Genomic DNA, 23,983 nt, shown 5'->3' on the forward strand with positions numbered 1-23,983 from the left:
TAGGAGAGAGAATCTTTTCACATGTCAGTGGTTTCCAGAATTGACAGAGCCCTCGGATACTTACGGTATCATATTTTTAAGGAGTATTTCAAGAAATATTCTCATTAGAAGATGTAACTAATACATTTCAGGATTGTTTGATTGATGATTAGAGTCAGATATTAGTAACAGAGGAGTGGGAGATGCAGCATCTTCACAGTTGCTTAAACTAATTTAGGAGTGAGAATTTAAAAATCATGCAGGTGTTTCTGGTTGTTATAGCCTCAAGCAAGAAAGCCCTCCCATAGGATTTTTTTATTTCTTTATCTGGGCTGGGACGCTGTAGTTTTGTAGTAGCTTAGGAGGGTTTGAGAGCAAAGGGATAGTGAGGTAGAAAGGGATAAAAACCTATTTTCATCTGAGAAGTGAGAGGGGCGTTGCACTTTCAAGAGAAAATTGCTGCTCTGCAGTATAATCTTTGTATGCCAGTCCAGGACATGATTGCTGTTCTTGAAAGTTTTAAGATTTTGCTACTTAGTAATCAAGAGTAGGTGCTTCAGCTGTGACCTTTATTATAGCGTATAGTTTGTAGCTTAGAAGAGCTAAGAGGGGGATATCAGATGAAAGGACAGTGATTGCTGGAGGACAGAAATAAAGTAATGCTGACAGGACAGGAGGAATCAAGGCCACATGGAGGCCCTCTACAAAAGCCCTTAAGATTGGAAAGCTTTTTTTCCAGTGCTTTCTAATTCTTTTAAAACCATTCTAAACATCAGTTTTGACCTCCCTGTTGTTATATTAGGGTTTCTGGCTCATGTTTCTCTCATAGATCTCTGCTGAATTGCTGAACAGACCTTTTTCCATCCTACTTGCCTATCAAGGCACATTTTTCTTCCTTTGAAAATTTAACTGTATATTTCTTTTTCCTGCTCAGCTACTGCTTCAGTAGGTGTTCTTCCCATCTTTCCTGACTCTCTGTGTCATACCACAGTCTTATCCCCACACTTTGAAACAGATACTTAACTTATAATGTAGATTGACCTCGAATGAAGATTCAGGATTAGCCAACCCTTCTCTTGGGGTTCTTTCTTTGTTGGTTACTTCTCAGCTTTCATGCAGAATTTGATCTTTAAGCTGTAATGTATATAGATATATGGAGAATGTAAATAGAAAAAAAACGTTAAAACAGTGATTCACCTAATTGAAATCTTAATTGAGTGGAAAACATTCTGATTTGAGGAGAAAGAATCAAAAATTGAGAAAATAGGAGATCCTTGTTGTTTCCAGAGGATAGATCTTAGGAGAGGTAGATTTTGCCTTAGTACATTGAAAGATTTTTAACCTTTCAGAGCTATCTAAGGATGACCTCTCAGTTAATATGATAGCCCACTTATATTTGCATACACTGATTTATATTTAGAAATGTAGATTTTATTACCGAAAGCTGTGTGGATATGGGAAAAATAAATCATATACACACACATAAAATTCCTTAAGAGCCCTTGAAATGAAGCATAAAAGTTAAAGTATAGTCATTTTTGTTATTTTTAGATATTTTAGAATATAGTTTATGTAAGGAGTAAAATCAAAGGCCTATTATTATCTTTTATTTCTGGAACAATAACAGTATGCTTAATGAAGAAAATCTTTCCCTGGCAGCTTGGGTAGATTTTTTTTCTTCTAATCATATAGCTATTTGCTAGTTAAATGAATTACAGTTGAACCTTTGCTTCATTTATCTAAAATGGTGTGTTGACCTTAGGGAAGTGGCCATTTTCTTTCTTTCTTTCTTTTCCTTCCTTCCTTTCTCTTGCCTTAAATAGATTAAACTGTTGATAAATACTTGCTGCTATTTAGATTACATTTGAGAAAAACTTCTTACCAATTGAGTAGGTTATGACTTCTGTAGCTGCCTGGAAAGGCAGTAACAAGATGTACAGTTAGTTACTATACTGGTGGGTTCCTCTTATGTGCATTTCTCAACATGACACCCAGGAAACTTAAGCTTTCTGTTCTCAGCAAGCTTACTAACAGATCTTTATGATTCTAAAATCCAGGATGGTCAACATTTTGCGGAAACCTTGACAGGTCCTCTTCCCCTTCTAGTCTTCTCCTTCCTCATTTCTATAACTTTAACAGTTGTAAACCAAGTGCAGCCTGAAAATGGCATCCAGAGCAAGCCATTATTTATGTTGTTTTGTGACATTTAGGAGAGGAAATTAAGTTTAGAATTTAGTACCTTTCGCTCAGTATAAAAAATAAAGTAAAAGTTCTATTTCTAGTATATATACTAATAACTCCTGAGATCTTTCTTAGTCTGTAACAGTTCCCTGTCTCCTCATTGTTTCCTGACACAGGAAGAGTCCAGGCACAGGAAGGATGACTGCCTGACAGAAATGTTCTAATGTGCCCTCCACTGCAGATTAGTGAGCTGTGGGTTTCTTTTAACCCCTAGGTGCTTTAGTCCAAATCAGTTTCCTGTCACCTCACTATTTTCTATTGCCACTACCTTAAGAAAGGTTTCTTTCCTTCCTTGACCCATCATGAACCAAAACATATTCTTAGCTTTACTCTCCCACTCTTATCCCTGCAGAAAGTACATATCTAATTGGAGAGGGTTTTTTTTTTTTAAGCCTTTTGTTAGATTATACTTTGGGATTTTACTTTTGTTGCTAAGGAAACGAGGGTGAGAATAGGTTTTTAAAAGTTTTTTTTTCCTTCAAGGTGTTAGTGATAGGTCTTAGTGATATAAAAGACCGATGAGAAATAACCAGTTTCAGTGACTCTCTTAGGCATTATTTCACTGAAGTTAAAAGTAGGAAAGTGAAGACCTTGGAATGAGAGTAAGGCAGAGGGTGGAGAATACAAGTTATTACAAGAATGGAACGGAGTAGTGGCCTTTGCTGTTTGCCTTCCTCTTCCTGTCCTGTCCTTATCACAGTTCTGTCACAGGGTAAACCAGTGCTGGATTGCTGATGAGGCTTTCGGGAAGCAAGGGAAGTTACTGGCTTTGTAGCACTAAGATGGAAGGATTGAAGAATAGGGTGTGTGAAAGGCAGCTGACAGGGCTGGTCAATACTCAGTTGACCTCACCTAAAAGGGACATACCTAACTTTTGAGGGGTCCCTAAGTCATTTGTGGACTGCTTTTTAAAAGATATTCTTCCCACCTTTCATCCATTTCAGCATATAGCTCTCTCTAGGCAAAGACCTAAGGAGACAATATTAGACAGAAAGAACATGATTCAGAATGATTCTGTTAGCTAGTAACTTTTCTTTTTGTTTGTCAATTATCATATAGTAAAATTGACTTTTTTTGGGGGGTTGTCATATAGCTACATGAATTTTAATACATGTATAGATTCATGTAACCATCCACCACAGTCAGGATACTGTGACACAGGATATTGTGTGAGAATAATTCCATCACCACCACTCACCCCAAATTTCCTCATGCTATCCCTTTATACACACACACCACTCCTTAACCTTTGTAATCACTGATTTGTTCTCCATCACTCTAGTGTTAAATCTTTTTGAGAATGTCCTGTGAATGGACTCGTACAGTATGTAATCTTTTGAGACTGTTTTCTATTTTTTTTTTTCTGGCACGTGGGCCTCTCACTGCTGTGGCCTCTACCGTTGCGGAGCACAGGCTCCGGACGCGCAGGCTCAGCGGCCACGGTTCACGGGCCCAGCCGCTCCGCGGCATGTGGGATCTTCCCAGACCAGGGCACGAACCCACGTCCCCTGCATCGGCAGGCGGACTCCCAACCACTGCGCCACCAGGGAAGCCCGAGACTGTCTTCTTTGACTCAGCAGTAGTGCCTTTGTGATTTATCCAAGTTGTGTATATCAATAGTTTATTCTCTTTTATTGCTGAGGAGTTTTTGGAGATTATGAAGAAAATTGCTATAATCATTTCCTTGCAGAATTTTGCATAAACATTAATTTTCATTTTTCTAGGGAAAATGCTCAGGAATGGGATTGCTTGTTCATATAGTAATTGTATCTTGAACTTAATAGAAACTGTAAAACTTTTCCAGAATGATTGTACCATTGTGCATTCCCAACAGCAGTGTTTGAGTATCTCCTTTGCTCTGCTTTCTCATCAGCGCTTGGTATTGTCAGTATTTTTTATTTTAGCTATTCAAATAGGTGTGTAGTGACATTACATCTTGATATTAATTTGCATTACCCTAGTGAACATCTTTTCATACGGTTATTTGCCATCTGTATATCATGTTTGGTAAAGTGTACGTTCAAATATTTTGCCCATTTTTAAATCAGGCTGTTCGTTTTCTTATTACTGAGTTTTGAGATATCTTTATATATTCTGAATACAAGTCCTTTGTTGACTATGTGAGTTACAAATATTTTTTCCCAGTCTGAATTAGTATTTCATTCTTTTGACAGTGTTGTTCATAGGGCAAAAGTTTTTTTAAAAAGCAATTTTGAAGAAATCGTGTATCATTCTTTTCCTTTTTCCCCAGCTTTATAGAAATATAATTGACACAATAACATTGTGTATTTAAGATATACAGTGTGATGACTTGGTATATGTATATATTGTGAAATTATTACCACAGTAAGATTAGTTAAGACACCCATCACCTCATGTAGTTACCTGTTTTTTCTTTTCTGGTGAGAACTTTTAAGATCTACTCTCTTAGCAACTTCCAAGTATATAATAATGTGTTGTTAACTATAGCTACCATGCTGTACATTAGATCCCCAGAACATATTCATCTTGTAATTGGAAGTTTGTATTCTTAACTGTCTTTACCCATTTCCTCCACCCATCTGCCCCTGGCAACCACCAATCTACTTCTGTTTCTATGAGTTTGGTTTACTTTTATTTTTATTTAAAAAATTTTTTAGTTTATTTTTTGAGTTTGTGTTTTTTTTTTAGATTCCTCATATAAGTGAGAACATACAGTATACAGTATTTGTCTGTCTGACTTATTTCACTTAGCATAATGCTCTCAAGGTCCATCCATGTTGTCGCAAATGGCAGGATTTCTTTCATGGCTGAATAATATTTCATCGTTTATGTGTGTTCCACATTTTCTTTATCCATTCATTCATCAACAGACACATAGATTGTTTCCATGTCATAGTTATTGTAAATATTATAAATGTGGTAATGAACATGGAGGTGCAGATATTCTAAGGAGTAAAAATATTTTGCTGTTCAGTTTGGCAATATGAATCAAAATCCTGAAAATCTTTCTTGCATTTTGAGCCATTAGTCCTTCCAGGATTGTATCCTAAGGAAGTATTTACATATGTGTGCAAATACTCACCTAAGAGGATGTTTATGGCAGCATTTTTTTTTTGTTTTCTTTTTTTATTTTTGGCTGGGCCACGTGGCTTGTGACCTGGGATTGAACCCAAGCTGTCGGCAGTGAAAGTGCAGAGTCCTAACCACTGGACCACCAGGGAATTGCCAGTATTTTTTCTGAATAGTGAAAAATTGGAAACTATTTGGCCAATAACAGGACACTGACTTCTTCATACACTTATACAATGAAATACTATGCAGCTATAAAAATGATTTGGTAAATAAGAGTTTTAAAGCATAGAAAGAAATAGGAATTAGGGAATTGGGAAGTAAAATTAGGGAAATAGGAAGTAAAAAAATAAGTTACAAAGCACAAGTTACAATCTATTTCTGGTTAAAAGTGTCTATGCACAGAAGAAAAGGGCTAGATAGAAGGATATTTATCAAATTAGTAACAATCCCATTTATTTTTCTTCAGTGAATACTTATTGCTTTTGCAATAAAGAAAACAATGCCATTTAAAAATAGTGTCTCAGAGTAAAGTTTTTATGGCCATATTCAAGTTCTCTCAAACTACTGTATCTCAGGATTATGTTTAAGTAGTCTCTTTAGAGTGTTGAAAACTAAAAATGAAGAATAAAACTAAGGGTGAGTGTATCAGTCAGCATGGGCTACCATAGTGAAATACCATAAGCTCGAGTGGCTTAAACAACAGAAATTAATTTACTCATGGCTCTGGAGACTGGAAGTCCAAGATCAAGGTGTCAGCAGGGTTAGTGTCTGGTGTGAGATGTCCCCTTGGGCTGCAGTTGGCTGCCCTCTCATGTGTTCAGATGGCCTTTCCTTGGTGCATGTGTGTGGAGGGGGAGAGGAAGAAGAGCACAAGTGAGTGAGCTCTCCCGTGTCTTTTCTTACAAGGACACCAATTCTGTTGAATCAGGGCCCCATTCTTACGACCTCATTTAATCTTAATTACTTCCTTACAGCCCCCATCTCCAAATATAGCCACATTGGGCGTCAGGGCTTCAATATGTGAATTTTAGGGGGATACAGATATTCAATTCGTAACACCAGCCTTGTCGAATAAGCATCATGTCTGTTCTAGATTCTGTTAGGCAGTGGCAATAAGGAGATGAGTAAGACATAGTTTCTCCTCTCAGGTTGGTTGTAGAAAAATAATCTAAAAGAAAAATATATCACCTGAGATTCCTCTACCCAAGTATAGCTTTTTACTTTAGACATTTTGGAAGAATAGTCTTTTTGTGTGTGTGAAATATAAATGTGTGTGTGTTGCATTTGTATATATTGGCTTTTGGTCAGATAAACTTTCAGAGATAAAGGAAGAGTGTTCTTTAACTCCACTTTTGTGAAATATTTGGGATAGATGAGACTTTGTTCCAATAGGTTGAACAGAAAATGCTGAGAAATTAGTTGCTTTTTTTCCCCTGAACATAGTATTTGTGCTTTGGTTTTTTTTTTTTTTATTTTTATTGGAGTATAGTTGATTTATACTATTGTGTTAGTTTCAGGTGTACAGCAAGTGAATCAGTTATACGTATACATATATCCACTCTTTTTTTTTCAGATTCTTTTCCCATATAGGCAGTATTTATGTTTTTATTTGAAGAAAGAGGGAATCAAAAGAAATATGAGAGCTAAACCTTTGAAGACCTATATGAATAGTTTTAATCAAGTTTTACTCCCATGATTTTCTGTTTGTAAATTTGCAAAATAATTCTCTCATTCACCTTTTAAAAATCTCATTGTTCTTATAGGCCACTCTTTGTTACTTGGAATTTATAGTTTAGCTGACGCGAGCTGATGTGAAATTTAAATTTTGTTAAGTATAGAGTGTCATTGAGTTCAGGTTTTATTTTCCAACCAGTACTTGATCTGTGATGCTGTTGTGCTTTAGCCACCTGCCAAGTTGGGTGGAGAGTTGTTACCATTCATGGAATCTGAAGGCGTCTAACCAGGACAAGTTTTCAGAGAAAAGGAAGTAGACCAAGAGAATAGACACATGGCCTTGATTTCATGGCAAAGACATGGCAAAGATTTCCTCAACAAACAATTTTGGAAATGGTATATCAGTGCCCCAAAGATCTACCATGTAGAGAATGACTCAAAGATGTGGACTTGAAAAAAATTTAATTATATAAATTTTCTCTATAAAACACTATAGAATATCTAAACTTAAGATTTGTCATATTCCTTCCTTTGATAGTGGATATTGAGACTAGAAGATGGGACAGAAAGAAGGGAGATGGAAGTGAAAAGGAAATAAGTAATATGAGAAGCTTGAGGGTATGGGGAGAAGACTGGGGAAAAGAAGGATTGAAAAGCGGGAAAGTTAGAAGATTCCATATGTAGAAGAAAATAAATGGTACTTGAAAAAATTTATGGAAAGAGAAGAATAAAATAGGGAAAACACAAATACATAATAGGGAAAACACAAAATAAAAATTGTAGCTGTTGTTCACTGAGGATCCATCCGTTCTGGGCCAGGCACTGCACCCCTGTCCTCTCGTTTCATTCTCAGAACCACTCTCTGAGGTGGAGTGCTGTGTTCTCATATTACACGTGAGGAAGGTGAGACTCGGGGCCCAACATAACTAAGCAATGAAGAAGTGCTGCCTCGCACTCCAGATTGAAGCTTTCCCTTTGATTTCCCTTTGACTTTTTTTCTAACAAATGTCTTGCTTTGGTTTCCCAGGATTTTTGTGTTGTGCTTTTCTCTCTCTCTCTCTTTTTTTTAATTACAAAGGTGTGCAGGAATAAAAAAGGAGAAATACAGGTTTAACATTAAGTTCTGTGTCAGACAACAAGGTTATCGAATGAAACTAGTGGTAACTGATTAGAGGCCCTGTTACTACCTTTGTTTCCTTGCTTCCACTTTTCTCTGAGAGGGAGGTTTTCCAAAGAAACTTCCCTAAATGAAGGATGAATTAATCACATTTCTTTACCAGACAGCAGGACAATACAAGATGATCTTCTGGCACACTGTTGCTATGAACTTTGGCAGATACCTCGCAATTCTCGTTTCATATTTTATTTTGAGTATTTGTCAGGAAACCAAGTGACATCCTGTAATATAATCAGATATTTCTTTTCAAAAGTAATACTGTGCCAGTGGGAAATTTAAAAAAAAAAAATTAGATAGGCTTTGGAGCAAAACATATTAATATCATTACAATGACAGTACAAATAAATTTCACAGGGAAGTTATTCTGTAATCTTGCTACTGTGTATGGACTTTGGAAGTGATTTTATTTTTCCACCAAAATATTTTTTCTTTTTTTTTGATAAATTACTGTTTGTTGTTTATTTCCTGGAATATATATAATTATGGCACTAGAGGACTTTAAAGTTATGTTCTGAAACCTGAACTCTGTTATAAAGGAATATCTGAGGTTAACATTCTTTTAGTATTTTCCTTTATCTCTGTACCCTTTATAGTCCCTCATAGATGTGAATAAACTTCTGAAATTCTCCCTTGATTGTCTGGGGTTTTGGCTTTAAATTATATTTCATGTATACCAAGGAGCAGGTTTGGTTTTTCACAGTTTTTGTGAGGCCTATACATTTTATTTTGATTTATTTTAGAGTTAACCATGTCAAATGGAAGTATGCTTCCATCTAGAGAACTTAAAGGTAGTATTAAGTGTATCTTCTCCCGCCTCCACCACTTTTTCTTAAGGCTCCTGTTCCAAAGAGTGCACTTATTCCAGTAATTCCCATCACCAAATCAACAGGCTCCCGGTTCCGGAATAGTGTGGAAGGATTGAATCAGGAGATTGAAATAATAATTAAAGAGACTGGGGAAAAGGAAGAACAACTTATAGTAAGTACTCTTGTATCTTAAAATCATTCATACATTAACTTTTCTAATTATTAAGAAAATTCACAGTTTTGGTTTCTGTATTTACATGGGTTTCTTCCTTGTTGAGAATGAAAATTTTCTCTTTTGAAAAACTTTGACCTTTGCAAGTGAATGAAAAGTTCTCATTTCTTTGCATCTCATAGAAGCAACTGATGTGACTTAAATTTGGATCCTTGAACAGAAACTTTTTTTTTTTTTTCAGAAACTATTTTTTGTTTTTCTGTATTTAAAAACCCCTAGACAGGTGATATGCTTCTTATTGGCTATAACTCTATTTAACAGAAGTTTAGCTTATGAGTTTGTTGGGGAGGGAGGGATATGACATGGAATACTTTCTAAAGTATGAATCTACCTCTTGCTTATGTTAGTTACTGTTTGGTTGACTGTATCATCGAAGCACAGTTCTGCTTACCTATAATACACATAAGGATGTGTATTCTATTAACTATGACACACATAAGAGTGGTTCATATATAAGACAGTGATAAAATTTCCTGTTTATATTTAAAACCATGTCACAGTATATTTAAGCTTTCATTCTTCAGTGAAAGAGAAATTGGGGAGTTTAAAGTAGTGTTTTATTGACGCCTAAGATTCTCTCCCTTAAGATTACAGGTTGGTTTAGCTTAGAGAAAACGCAACTGCCCACACACTCTCCTCCTTCCCTCCTCCACTGAATGACGGGGAAACTTTCTTTGATGTAATAAAGGTAAATGTACCAAAGGTATACAGGGAGCTGGTTTCCCTGCTGAGTGAGTCACACAAGCTTCCCTCTGAGTGTTCTCCTTGATTTCCCTGTATAATTAGCACTGCTGTGATTAAGCTTTCTCTCACTTAGGAAGGTTTCTTTGAAAACCCTGTTCTTGGAGGAAGTGGGCAGGGGTAGAAAGTAGCAGGGCCTGTCATCAACTGTGACTAGTTCACACAATGGATAACCTTTTCTTCTAACGTGGAACCTAGAGTTACACCTAGATTTCTCCTCTTTTATAATGGCCTGTTTTTTTATAATTTTAAAAAGAATAGCACATGATAAGTAATTCAGTGCAGTTCCTTCTTCAGCAAGCACTGACCACTCATGTGCCAGACCCTGAGAATACAGAGGCTCTGTCTGCTGCTCAGTGTCCAGCGGGGGACAGATGAGACAGGGGTGTCCCCACAGAGCAACACAGAGGCTTCTTTCTCGCGAGGCCTGATGAGAGGGTTTCTGACTTTTGAGTCTTCTGGAACAACAGGGGAAGGGTGACGTTAGGTGCATTTCAAAATCAATGACAGGGACTTCCCTGGCGGTCTAGTGGTTAAGACTTCGTGCTTCCACTGCAGGGGGCACAGGTTCAATCCCTGGTCGGGGAAGTAAGATCCCACGGGCCATGCGGCATGGTCAAAAAATTAAAAAAAAAAAAAAAAATACAAAAAGTTCCAAAACTTGAATTTGCCACACACCAGCAACTATTTACATAGCATTTGCATTGTATTAGGGTATATAAGAAACCTAGAGATGATTTAAAGTATACAGGAGGATGTGCATAGGTTATATGCAAAATCAATGACAAAAATACTTACGTTTTTAAAATTTCATAACAGCCACAAGATATTCCAGACGGCCATCGTGCACCTCCGCCCCTTGTGCAGAGAAGCAGCAGCACGCGCAGCATCGACACGCAGACCCCCGGCGGGGCAGAGCGGGGGAGCAACAGCAGCAGCCGCTCCCAGTCTGTGTCCCCCACGTCCTTCCTCACTATCTCCAACGAGGGGAGCGAGGAGAGCCCTTGTTCGGCTGATGACCTGCTTGTTGATCCCAGGGATAAAGGTACAGTGCAGGAGGAGTTTGAATACCACCTGTTGTATTCTGTTCATTTTCTAGCAGAGCACACACACCTAGGGCTACTAAGATAATTACTTTGAGATGTGTTCAAAACATAGATTTAAAAAAATTGGAGTACAAAACAGTAGGTTTTACTGTGGTGCTCAGGTGATGGTCTAGTTGGGTAGGTTTATGGGCTTTTGTTTGTACCTTTTTTTTTTCCTTTTTTGCACTTACTAATACAAGTTCCTTATTAGTGAGAGACATTCTTTTTGGTATAAATGAGATAAACATTTGTCCTGATAAGCATTTGTTCTCTATCACCTTAGTTGTCATGTTTTTACAATCTTACTACTTTTTAATTGAATGTGAAACCTTCAAGTTACAGTAGTGTGTTTTAGGATCTGTATTTGTGATATTTCTTTTTTTTTTTTTTTTTTTTTCTGCGGTACGCGGGCCTCTCACTGTTGTGGCCTCTCCCGTTGCAGAGCACAGGCTCGGACGCGCAGGCTCAGTGGCCATGGCTCACGGACCTAGCCACTCCGCGGCATGTAGGATATTCCCGGACCGGGGCATGAACCCGTGTCCCCTGCATCGGCAGGTGGACTCTCAACCAGTGCGCCACCAGGGAAGCCCTGTGATATTTCTAACAAGAATTAAGCTGACTTATATCAATGCAAGATGAGTATTCCAGGCAAGCCTGGAGTAAAAGGTGGTGGTGGTGGGCTACTTACAGTATTAAACCACTTGCCCGACTCAGAAAGTAATTGGAGACATAGCACTTTGCATATTAGTTACTAATAATATTCTTACCTTTTAAAACAAATAGGGTCTTTCATCTCTCTGTATCAGGGCAGTGTTTTTTTAGCCTAATCATAGTTATTATTACATGAACTTGAGAGCAATAATAAGATATTTATTATTAAATACATTCTACAGCTTAGTTTAGTAGTCATTCATTTAGAACTTTCTACTTGCAATGTGTTGAATGTCCTGAAATGTTCCATGTCCAATGACAACTGTTCATTTACTGCCAGTCATCTAAAGTACTTAGACTGTAGCAAGTACAGAGGACATAAGATTTTCTGAAGAAGTCACTTCAGACAGTGGGCACTTGTAAAATTTTATTATTTGGACCCTTTTTTGTCATCTTCTAGGTTAAATAAAACATGGCTATTCCAGACCAACACCCCAGACCAATTAAATCACAACCCCTGGGGACAGGACACAGGCACTAGGCGTTTTTGGTGCCCCCAGGTGATTCACCTGCACAGAAGTTTGACACCCACTGAACTAAATCCTTTGATTGGGCCATGTGTTTCTTGTCAGGAGTCGCCATAATTACTTCTGATACTTATTGTGAAGATTAAAAGGGATAGTGAGGGCTCCCCTGGTGGCGCAGTGGTTGAGAGTCCACCTGCCGATGCAGGGGACACGGGTTCGTGTCCCGGTCCGGGAAGGTCCCACATGCCGCGGAGCCTGTGCGTCTGGAGCCTGTGCTCCGCAACGGGAGAGGCCACAACAGTGAGAGACCCACGTACCGCAAAAAAAAAAACAAAAAACAAAAAAAAAACGGGGATAGTGAATGCAGCCCCTGGTACTTAGCGCTCAATCAGATGTACCCCTCTCCTCACAAACTAAACCATGGCTATTGTAATCTGTCCCTTGATTTCCCATACTTTCTACTTTTACTTCAATAACATATAGGAACTCCATAAGTTTTATGTCCTGCTGTATTTGACTTTAGGAGACTAGTGACTGGTTAGCTCCTCTGATTTCTTTTATGAGAAAGGGCTACAGTGCTATATTGCCAGCAAGGAATTGTAGTTTAGTTGGCACAGTCAGACTCTACATTTAGGACACTTAGGGAACATGTCTAGAATTTCAAGTTAATATAATAGGAACTGAGGACATCAGCACTGGACGGGAATACCAGAGTCAAGAAGTGTTCCCTTTGGTAGGGTTAATTTAGAAAGATTTCAAAAACTTTGAGCCAGACTTTGAAGGAGGTTTGGGAAAATGTATGGAGAAGGACCTCTTAGGTATAGAGAAGTTTGTAGGCAAAAGAAAGTCTTCGGCATATAGTGTGCATATGAATCTGACCACCTGTAGCAGAGACTGTGGCCAGAGGCACAGAGAAATCAAATAGAGCGATTCTGAGGGGCAGACCAAGAGTGAATGATACACAACCAGTGAAGAACCATTTCAATTACTTGTCCTGGGAAGAATGGAAGTGGCATTTGAGCCCAATATGCTGTGTACAGAATAGAAATATGGCAGTGTTCAGTGCTGAGGAGTAAGTGATGGTAGGTTAAATAATAACCTACCTAGGCTGTGGTGATGGTAAGTAGAAGAAAAATAAAAATCTCTTACTTGTTTATGCATTTATTTAACAAACATTATCTCCTCTTTACCAGGAATTGTGTTAGGTAGTGGGGTGATGTGGATGAATGCAGCACTATTCCTTACCCTCAGTTGTTCATGGTGTCGGGGGAGGCCAAGAACAATCCAATACAGTATGACTCCGCACGTATGTGCTAGTGTTTCTCAGTAATCCAGCATGTCGTTTCTTGCAGATAATGGGAACAACTCTCCTTTGCCCAAATATGCAACCTCACCAAAACCTAACAACAGTTACATGTTCAAAAGGGAACCTCCTGAGGGCTGTGAGAGGGTCAAAGTCTTTGAGGAATGCTCGTAAGTATCCCCCATCATCCCTCCCCCCAAAAAACTTTTATTATGAGAATTTTCAAATAGGCTGAAGAACAGTACAGTGACCACCCATAGATCCACCGCTAGATCCTATAGTTAACATTTTGCTTAGTTTTTGCTGAACTGTTTGAAAGTAAGTTGCAGACATGACATTTAACCTCAAATGCAGTTTAATATTCATTTCCTAAAAGTAACCACGGTAAAAGTAACCACTCCTACATAACCACAATACCATTGTCATACCAAAGAAAATTACAGTTATGCTTAATATGAACTAATATCCGGTTGTTATTCACGTTTCCTCAGTTGTCCCCAACGTATCACCCGTGGTTAGTTTTGAACCTGCAAACAGTCAGCTCCACACATTGAATTTAGCATTGTATTTATTCAAGGTAAACCACGGATCTCAACGCAGGGTGGGTTTCCTTCTTTCAAGGATCAAATTCCCTCCAGTTTTTAACTACTTATAGTCTCTAGTTCTCTAAACAATTAAAAAAAATATTTTCCTGCCAACGTGGGGAAGAGAATCCTATTACTTTGCAGAAACATGTTCCTGTGATGAAGATCACGGAAGAAGCAGAATTTTAAACCGTGTCTGGTACCCTTGGTATGCGATCTTCTGTGCTCATATATTTCTGTTGGCTAGTACTCTAGTCAGGTACTCATAGTTGTAGACTCAGAGTCTGCTCAGCAAGTATTGCAGCTTTGTGTTTTCAGTAGCTATGCCCCCTTGCTTTGGAAGTGGTGGCTACAGGGTTGCAGGTATGTATGAAACTGAGCAAATTAGCTGATGAACATTATTTGAGGAGAGGATGATGGTACTTATATAAACCTCACCTTCCAATCTCACTATCGCTGCAAGTCTAAAAGCCATCCTCTGGCTTTTTCTCACTATGAAACCAAACCTACAATGTGGAGATTGTCCAGCCTTGTCTGAATCACATAATGTATCTTTTTCTTCCATCATGAACATCCTAGAATCATTTTGAAATATGGCATCCTTTTGTTCCTCTCTGTTCCCCCTCCGTCAGTGCTTCCTTTAATCTAAATTCTGAGTAATTTTGCCACACAAAGAGCATTGTTTTTTAATCCCTTCACCTTCTCTACTAGGAGATCCCAGCTGTCAGTCTCCTATCTGCTTTTGTGACAGTAATTGAAAACTCCATTTTAGCAACTGCTTATTTTTTTCACCATGTAAGTCTAAAAACTTGACTGGTGCCAGAGAGTTTAAGCAGTATTTCTCCACGTGCATAGAATCCCTGCATCATAATCATCTGGGTTATTAGTTAAAACTGCAGGTTCCCAGGTCCCATCCCAGGCCTAATGAGTAAAAATATGGACGTAGGTAGGACCTAGATTATACACCTTTAACAAACCTCATAGGATTTTTATGCTTGACTTGAAAATGCTGGCTTAGACCTTTTCATGAGAGTTCTTAAGAAATGGAGTCATTCTTTTAAGTAAAAATCAAATGGTCCACATGGAACCTTATGGAGTTGAAATCTTTGATTGACGTATGGGTAATTCAGATGTGCCTAAGTGCAGAGAAATGGCTGATGGACTTAAAAAGCAGTTTGAATTTCTGTGTAAATAACTTTGAGTGAATATTGGTTGTGTGGGTTTGTGTCCTGTGGTATCTGCCTTAGACTGTTACATTTGGAAAATTTCTCAATAACTGAACTATATTCATACAACAAACAAATGTTATTTGTTTCTAAAGGGAAGGAAGAAAGGATGGGGTGTGTGTGTGGATGGATAGATAGATCAAAGAAACATAAGGTAAACCCTGACATATAAAATGTTTTATGGTACATCCATCTGTTATGAGAAGGTAAACCTAGTCTTTTTTAAATGCACATAGTTTATTATAAATTTTACTGATATAAAGGATGTGTAGCACATGGAAATCTATTCATTTTTAAATATCTTAATTATATTCCAAAAAGAAATTAACAGCAGTAACCCAATAGTGGATTTCTTAGAGGTAATTTTAACCTATCAATAAAACAAGTTATTCAAAGTCTAAAAAATTGGTTTCTTTTGCCCCAGTTATGTCATAATTAGAGCAAAGCTGGATGCACTAGCATTAAAGCAAGGGTAGATTATTGGTCCTAATTTTTTTTTTTTTTTTTTTTTTTTGCTGTACGCGAGCCTCTCACTGTTGTGGCCTCTCCCGTTGCAGAGCGCAGCCCCAGCGGCCATGGCTCACGGGCCCAGCTGCTCCACGGCATGTGGGATCTTCCCGGACCGGGGCACGAACCCGTGTCCCCTGCATCGGCAGGCAGATTCTCAACCACTGCGCCACCAGGGAAGCCCCTGGTCCTAATTTTTAAATTTTATCTTAATCATTCTTTAAAGTATACTTTTCTCTCCAAGTCTTAATTTTGGTTTAAAGATAATAACTCTGACCTGAACCAGGGGTTGGAGTCAGTGAGAGGTTGATCTCTGGTTTTTAGAAATGTATGTTTATTTACCTGAAAGAAAATAGGTAGTTGGATTTGGGCCCAGAAAGGGCAAGACCAGATTTTGCATTTCTTTTTTTTTTTGGATACAGCACAGACCATAGCCATGCCAGTTGCACTTAGCAAGTCCTTTTTTTTTTTTATAGCTAATATGGCACCAGAGGCATAGTCTTTTATTTATTTTATTTATTTTTGGCTGCGTCGGGTCTTAGTTGTGGCATGCAGGATCTTCCATTGTGGCACAAGGACTTGTTTCTAGTTGTGGAGTGGGGGCTCCAGAGCACACGGGCTCAGTAGTTTGAGGCACATGGGCTTAGTTGCCCCACGGCACGTGGGATCTTAGTCTCCCGATCAGGGATTGAACCCGCGTCCCCTGCATTGGCAGGCGGATTCTTTACCACTGGACCACCAGGGAAGTCCCAGCAAGTCCTTTTTAATGAAGTCACATATGCTGTTTCCTGATTCCAATTAATGAACTCCTTGACCTTAGTTACCTTAGATTCCTAGATATTTTGGCTTCTTTTCAGTATAGAGATTTTTTTAAAAATATGACATAACCCCTTCTTTTCTTCCTTTCTTTCCATCCCTCCCATTATAAGTAATTTGGAATCACCATTTCTTAGCTACTAATTTATTCCTGAATTTAAAAAGAAAATACATACGCCTTTAAAAAAATACCAAAGAATTCCTCACATCAGTATGAAAATACCTATAATAATTATCTATCCTGACCATCTGTTTCTCAGAAAGTCAGCTAGCAAGCCGTTATGTTTATTTTGAGATACAATCCTTTCGGAATAACTTCTTAAGGAAAAAGTAACATATTTAAACTAGTTCTGAGCGTTTCTGTGTACACATGTGTGTATTGGTTTTTTGATATGTATGGTTCTTAAATTGAAGAAAACTTTGAAGTAGTATTAGTACCTGCAGTTTCTAGTAGCATAAGTATAATACTGGTCATACACCCCAGGGGTGGGTAACGAGTTTCTTGGGGAATCTGCTCCTCGAAGTTAAATGGAGTGAAAAATGATTCCTTTTGGTGGGTTGGGGTCATGACTGGAGGAGAGGTGATGCTTTTTTTTTTTTTTTTTTTTTTTTTTTACTGTTAGTGTTCTGTTTCTTGATCTGGGTGCCAGTTAGACAAGTTGTTATTGTTTACGTTATTTTGTGTGAGATCTGTCATAAGTCTGTTTTCGTAAAAGCAGAAAGGAAGTTAAACTGATTTTAGATTCTGTCATTAAAAAATGTCCAGGTCAGAAGTTTGTATCTCAGAAATGTGTGGTTTCATCTTCAAGACCCATTAGCAGCCATGTGTCTTAAGTGATTTTTAAGACAATTTTATCTTTTTAATAAGATAACCTCAAACAATAAATAAATTAAAAATCTAGGCCTCATTTGGAGGAGGGTATAAAAATTGATTAGCCCTTTTTTTCCTAATATAAGAATGAAAGCTATCTTTAATAATTCTTCAGAAGAAAATACAAGCATTATTTAATTATAGAAACATAATCTCGGACTTCCCTGGTGGCGCAGTGGTTAAGAATCCCCCTGCCAGTGCAGGGGACACGGGTTCAAGCCCTGGTCCAGGAAGATCCCATGTGCCGCGGAGCAGCTAAGGCTGTGCGCCACAACTACTGAGCTGGCGCTCTAGAGCCCACGAGCCACAACTACTGAGCCCATGTGCCACAACTACTGAAGCCCGCGCACCTAGAGCCTGTGCTCTGCAACAGAAGCCACCGCAGTGAGAAGCCCGTGCTCAGCAACAGACCCAACACAGCCAAAAATAAATAAATGAATAAATAAATTTATTTAAAAGAAAAACATGGGGCTTCCCTGGTGGCACAGTGGTTAGGAGTCCGCCTGCTGATTCAGGGGACACGGGTTTGTGCCCTGGTCCGGGAAGATCCCACATGCCGCAGAGCGGCTGGGCCTGTGAGCCATGGCCACTGAGCCTGCGCGTCCGGAGCCTGTGCTCCACAACGGGAGAGGCCACAACAGTGAGAGGCCTGCGTACCGCAAAAAAAAAAAAAAAAAAAGAAACATAATCTCAACTTCCTATCTTCTTTAAGGAATTGAAATCCATGCTGTCAGTAAAAACAGGGGTGTGTGTGCTCTTCTTATCATAATATATCCAAATACACATGTGGCCCTAGATGTACTCAAGTGTTAAGTTTCCATTGTATCCAAGAAAGAACAATACACAAGAAAAGCAAATTTAAACAATGTAATTTTTTTCTTTTTAAATTATTATACTTGCCAAAGCTATCCATGGGTAGTATTCACTATTAATCAATAAAATATACCCACCCAAACCAAAATATGCCCACCCAAAAATGTTGTACTTGGAACTTTTTTTTTTTTTGCACCTACTCCCCAGGTCTGTTGTTTATTCATTCTTTCAAACCCAGTTCAGATGTTACTTCCTCTAGAAGCTACCTTCCTACCAAACTCCCCCTCTTTCTCTGTGCCACAGGTTATCCACTCCCTTGTTCTACCCCTAAACCTTTTACAAACCATTTTTATCACATCTGTCAGTCCCGCTAGCGGGGGTTCTCAAGCTTTTTTGTGCTATGGACACCTCTGGCAGTCCAGTAAAGCTTATGGATCCTTTGAAGTAATTTGTAGCTTCTCTGAATAATGTTTTAAAAACAAATTAAAGATTAGAAAGGAGACTAATGATATTGAAATACAGTCTGTCTCCAGGACCTCCCTCTTCCCAAGAACTACATGTTTATCTCCTTGTAGTTCATTTCGTCTTTGGGTCTCCAGAATCTAGTGCAGACTTGGCACATTCGGATTTTTTTTTTTTTCATTTCATTAGGAGAGATGAGAACCATACTTTGTCATATCGTATTACCTTTCCCCACCTGAATCTTGATTTATTTAGTTTCTTCCACTTGAATTTCTTTTTAATTTTGTGTCACTTCCATGTTACGTTAATTTTTTATATTTTCAGGGAATACCATTAACACTCGTATCCTTTTGCAACTCTTTGGGTTAATTTGCAGGAGCAACTAGGGACAGGGAAGGATTTGGCTTCAATAAAAACTTTCAGAACAGAGGACTGTCATTAGTTTTATTTTGATTTTACATTTATGTTACGTTATTCAGAAAACCATCATGGCTATTAACTTAGAGAATTGTTTCAAAGAGATTTTTAAGCACACTTGGAGAACTCATGCCCACCGAAGTTTAGTCACGCAGTGGTGGAACTCAGTAAAAGATAGACAATATATGTCATTAATTTCCTTGCCTTTTCCCTTCAAAATAGTGCAGACTTTGGAAAAATCATAGTGGAACATATTTTTGTCTTTAAACAGCTAGAATATCTTTTGCTTTAGGAAATTCTTTATTCAAATTGGCTATCTTAGATCTTCACTTAGATGTGAAGATCCTATGTGGTGCCCGGGGCTCGCCAGGGAACTGAAAGCAGCAACAAAATCTGGTGTCCTTCCAGCATTCTGAGATAAATAATTTGAATCATGTGTCCTTGGTCAATAGCATTTGAATCTTTGGACATAGCTTGAGTTTTGTTTTCCTTTTTTGTGTCTGTAAGTTATTACTTTTTAAAAAAAAAAAAAAAAGAAGAGAACTTCTGATGTTCTGTGACTTAAAAGTATTGGGTTGTTTATTCTATGTCTAGGCCAAAACAACTTCACGAAATCCCGGCCTTTTACTGCCCTGACAAAAACAAGGTGAATTTCATTCCTAAAAGCGGCTCTGCTTTCTGCCTCGTCAGCATCCTTAAACCACTCCTCCCCACACCAGATCTTACCCTCAAGGGCTCTGGCCACAGTCTGACAGTCACCACTGGCATGACAACCACTCTTCTGCAGCCTATTGCTGTGGCCTCCCTGTCTACAAACACAGAGCAAGACCGAGTCTCTCGAGGAACCAGTACAGTCCCGCCACCAGCCTCTCTCCTCCCACCACCAGAACCCATTGAGGAAGCTGAAGGATAGGCCCCAGTGCTGTGAGGCCACTGTTCTGGTCAACTGAGAATCTCCTCGATCCCTTGGCAGCGATGGCATCGTGCGCTCCCAGTTGGCTGTGTCGTGCTCCAGCATTTCCACGCTGACGTGTCACAGTGCGGCTTCTGGAAGAAAGCAGCCCCTCTGATGGCTCTGCTCACTCCTGAAGGCCAGCCCTCAGTGCTTAGCCTGCTTTTTCTTAAAGCACCGGTTGAAAGAAGAAAAAGGTTTCATTCTTTCCTTTTGGAGGGCTGATATCACATTGTTTTTTGCTTTCAAATTAGACTTCTTTGAAAAAAACAAATAAAAAACTGATCCCTGCAAACATGATTCTTGAAGGGAGACGTGAATGATGCTGCAAGAACCATCTTTTATATGAAAATGACTATTTTATAATACCAATGTTACGTTTTCTGAAAACATAGCAAACAGGATGTTCAGACGATTCTTTGGCCTCTGTTTCTTGTTTCCCTTTCTAGGTGTGTGCTTTTCTCAGCTGTTTTCAGCTTTGGGACCAAAGGGATTGTTGACATTTTCCTAGCAATCTTAATCTCATGACTGTGTTCTTCTCCCAAACAAGAATTGATAGGTAAATGCATTGAACAAGTATATATAAAAGAGATAAAAAAGCAATATTAGTACATTATGTGATTTATGTTTTTTGATGTCAGATGTTTGTGCTTTGGGTGAAATACTTGTAAAACTGCTCTTTTCCTCACTACTCCTGTACACATTTCACCATGTGGTCAGAAAAATTATAATCTGGAGACAAGTGCTTTAATATGTTCTCACCCATCATTGGAACTTCGTTTAAAAGTCAGTGAGCCAAAAGGAAACTAACTACCCAGTGTCGACTGCTAGCTAGGAGTAAGGAGCCCCTTGGGTTTTCTGCTCAATATTTATCACATGATCTCCTTTCTTTCCCACAGGTGTCGTTCTACCTTTAACCGTCACTGTATCATAGCCCCACGAGATCCTAAAATGGCTGTGCATGGATTTCCTCCTTTGCTTTTGTGATGTTGTTGTCTTGTGGATTTGGTCAGGGTTAGTAGTTTGCCAGGAGTGTAATCCGTTGAATAGCAATCCTTAGTCACAATCTTGCGACTGACGTTTCCTTTATGGTGGTTGGCACTGAGATATGTTGCCTATAGGTTTTGCTAGTTTTCCCTCCAGCATTCCACACGGTGGGGAAAACAGGCAAGGAGAGCTTTGGAGCATAAAGAACAGGAACCTTTGAAGAATCCACATGGTTTTGGATTTAGGCTCATCCTAATACAGTCACTGCCAGTATCACATGACAGCAGTATTTCATGTCTGGGTATGTGGTAGTGAAATTGAGGAGCAGCTCTTTTTGAAAAGTTACAGCAAACTGTTGATAGAAAGCATCCTTCTAAGATCTTCACAAACTACCTTATGATGCAATAATTTAATGTTCCTATACATATTATAGGGAGAAAATACTTGTAAAAGGGATATAGTTTAGAAGGTTAATATGTCAGTATGTCCAGATATATCCCATCAAAGAAAAGCTAGTGGTAGCAATAAATCTTCTGAAAGGACTTCTTATACTCATGTACCTTTAAAACATCGAAGTAATTAAAAATTTTGCCCTGTTAAGTTGAAAACAGAGATGTAGTTAGGCAAATTAGATAAACTCAAACGTTTGAATAAGTCTGTCAGGTTTCAGTTGGTGGCATTGATGAATTTTGGTACCCTTTCTGTCCAAAACTAATTTTCCTGAAATTAGTACATTGTGGCTTCTAAATCAGGAAAAGCTAAGTTATTCAAAGTCTAAATGTTCTGGTCAGTAGGTCCTTTGAGAACCTTGATTCTTTGCCTCTATGTACCATTTCACCACTGAGAACTGCTCTGTCAGAAGTACAAAAGAAAGGTAAAGCTGAAATCGGGTGAGTTGGTATCGATGGTAGGAAGTTAAAAAATAAGGTTTCAGAAAAATCCAAAATCAGTTTTTGGATTACCTGAATTCTGTTAATTCTGTGTTCTTTTCCTTGCCTTACACTTACTTCCCTCTCCATCTGTACATGTCACAAGGTGTTTCACAACTAGAATGCCACTTTGTAAACAGTTTTCCTTCTTACTCTGTTGTGCATGTTTATCTAACTCACATCTTTCTGTAGAGTTTCATATATCCTTAAACTAAAGTAATTTACAATCAGAATGGGAGAACAAGTTTAAGATAGTATTATTTACGGTCTTAGAGGTGGAACTTTTAATGTCTGGTTGTAAGGAGAAAGTGAATTTGCAGGTAAATGAATTATATGGCAACTAAACATAGTCCTCATGTTTGGGAGAAATAGAGCCTGAGATTTGAGGAGGGGGGGAAGGTACAAGGTATAAAAAACTCTTAACTGCCAGTGCCAAAGGGCTAATTTTTAAGTATCTGAGCTTTATGCAGTCTTGCAAAAATATTGGTCATAGTCTACTTGGCTTTTATGTAACCTTGGTTCACAGGTGGTTGACTTTTTTTAAAAAATGGGTCTACTCTCAATAGAATGCATAACATTGTTTTCTAAAATTACATTCCATAACTATCTTGTTATTCTGTAGAAAACTGTACAGAAGGTAAATAAATTAGAATAGCTTCAATGGGAATATAATTTAAATTTTTAAAAACTTTAAATAAATTTACTTCCATTGTGGTAAAAGAAAGAAATAGATGGCTTGTATATTTCAGCAAAAGAAAGCTATTCTCTGGTTATAAACTTTGTCAGTGTTAAGTTATTTTTACTCTTAAACGGTTTTTTCCTTGCGGTGATAACATGAATTTACGGTTTCTGATCATTACTAAGTCTATATGACTTGTCATGGCTTTTGTGTGCAGTTATGTTTTAAAAATACCTGTTTTGCTTCTTTGATTAATATGGTGAGCATGGATGCCAAAATTATTTTTTAACTAGAGTCTTCATTTTGTTTTAAATATTTCTTATATTTGTGACAAGCCAAATCAGAGTTTTAGAAGGTGCTATTGTTAACTGTGGAATAACTGGCAACAAGGAAGCCTTTTTCTTTCTTTCTTTCTTTCTTTTTAATGGTTGGCTTTTACTGGAAGAAGGTATTTAAAAAATAGCAGAATTTATAGCTTTCTGTATGTCCAAGATTAAGAGTGGGTTGTCAGAGTTTTCTTTTGTTAAAGGAAATAAAAGGAAAATTGCCACTACTGAATTTACTATTCTAAAGATTCATTCCTTAATGCTTAGAATTTCAGTGTCTCAAGACCAGACCAGTGGACGTGCTGAATTTGCATTAAGAAAGCTAAAACACTTAACTTCGCACTTTAAGGTTTATGTTTTACTCTGCCTAAATTAATGATAAGCAGAGCAGCCCTGAACAATATTTTGTCTATACAATCCTGTTGAAGAATATAATTTATGTTTTTTAAAAGTCTTTATTTTTCATCTCTGTTGAAGCTGTGTAAATCTTTTTAAAATGCAATTTTTAAAGTTTCGTTTTTCTAACAAAATTCTCCCAAAAAACAGCATTTCCAATGGTGATAAATATTGTTACTGTGTACTTATGTATTCCCTATACCTGAACACTTGTTGCTGCCTCACAAGAAAATAGAAGTTTTATGTTAAAAATAAAGTCTGTTCTTCTTGAATCTTTTTCTGTGTACTTTTATGAATGTTGCCTCAAATTCAAATTTCTTTCTTTTCAGACATTTCTAGCTTGAAATAACTTTAGTATGTTCTTTTTCACAGATAGAAAAATGAATTTGTGTTTGTGTTAGGTAGCAGGATATAAAATATTGTCAGTTGTTACTTCCTTGCTACCTCCTTAACTTGCTCTTGAACTGAAAGCACCTGATCTTTGTGTTAAGTGCTAAGCAAATGTTAAAATATAAGCAAGCATGCTGAAAGACGTACCTGTTTATAGG

General features: G+C 38.0%; 1 protein-coding gene across 1 annotated transcript in view; it reads left to right on the forward strand.

The window, feature by feature from the left end:
• The window catches only part of FAM117B (family with sequence similarity 117 member B), an 89,803-nt gene extending 65,848 nt beyond the window's left edge, over nucleotides 1–23,955 (forward strand). Inside the window, exons 5-8 of the mRNA XM_079923589.1 lie at nucleotides 8,960–9,103; nucleotides 10,724–10,949; nucleotides 13,520–13,640; nucleotides 19,761–23,955. Coding sequence (XP_079779715.1) covers nucleotides 8,960–9,103; nucleotides 10,724–10,949; nucleotides 13,520–13,640; nucleotides 19,761–20,079 — 810 coding nt within the window. The 3' untranslated portion in view covers nucleotides 20,080–23,955. The remainder of the gene's footprint in view (nucleotides 1–8,959; nucleotides 9,104–10,723; nucleotides 10,950–13,519; nucleotides 13,641–19,760) is intronic.
• Nucleotides 23,956–23,983: the final 28 nt, after the last annotated feature.

The sequence above is a fragment of the Stenella coeruleoalba genome (genome assembly GCF_951394435.1).
Source record: "Stenella coeruleoalba genome assembly, chromosome: 6".
In the NCBI taxonomy this organism is placed as follows: Eukaryota; Metazoa; Chordata; class Mammalia; order Artiodactyla; family Delphinidae; genus Stenella; species Stenella coeruleoalba.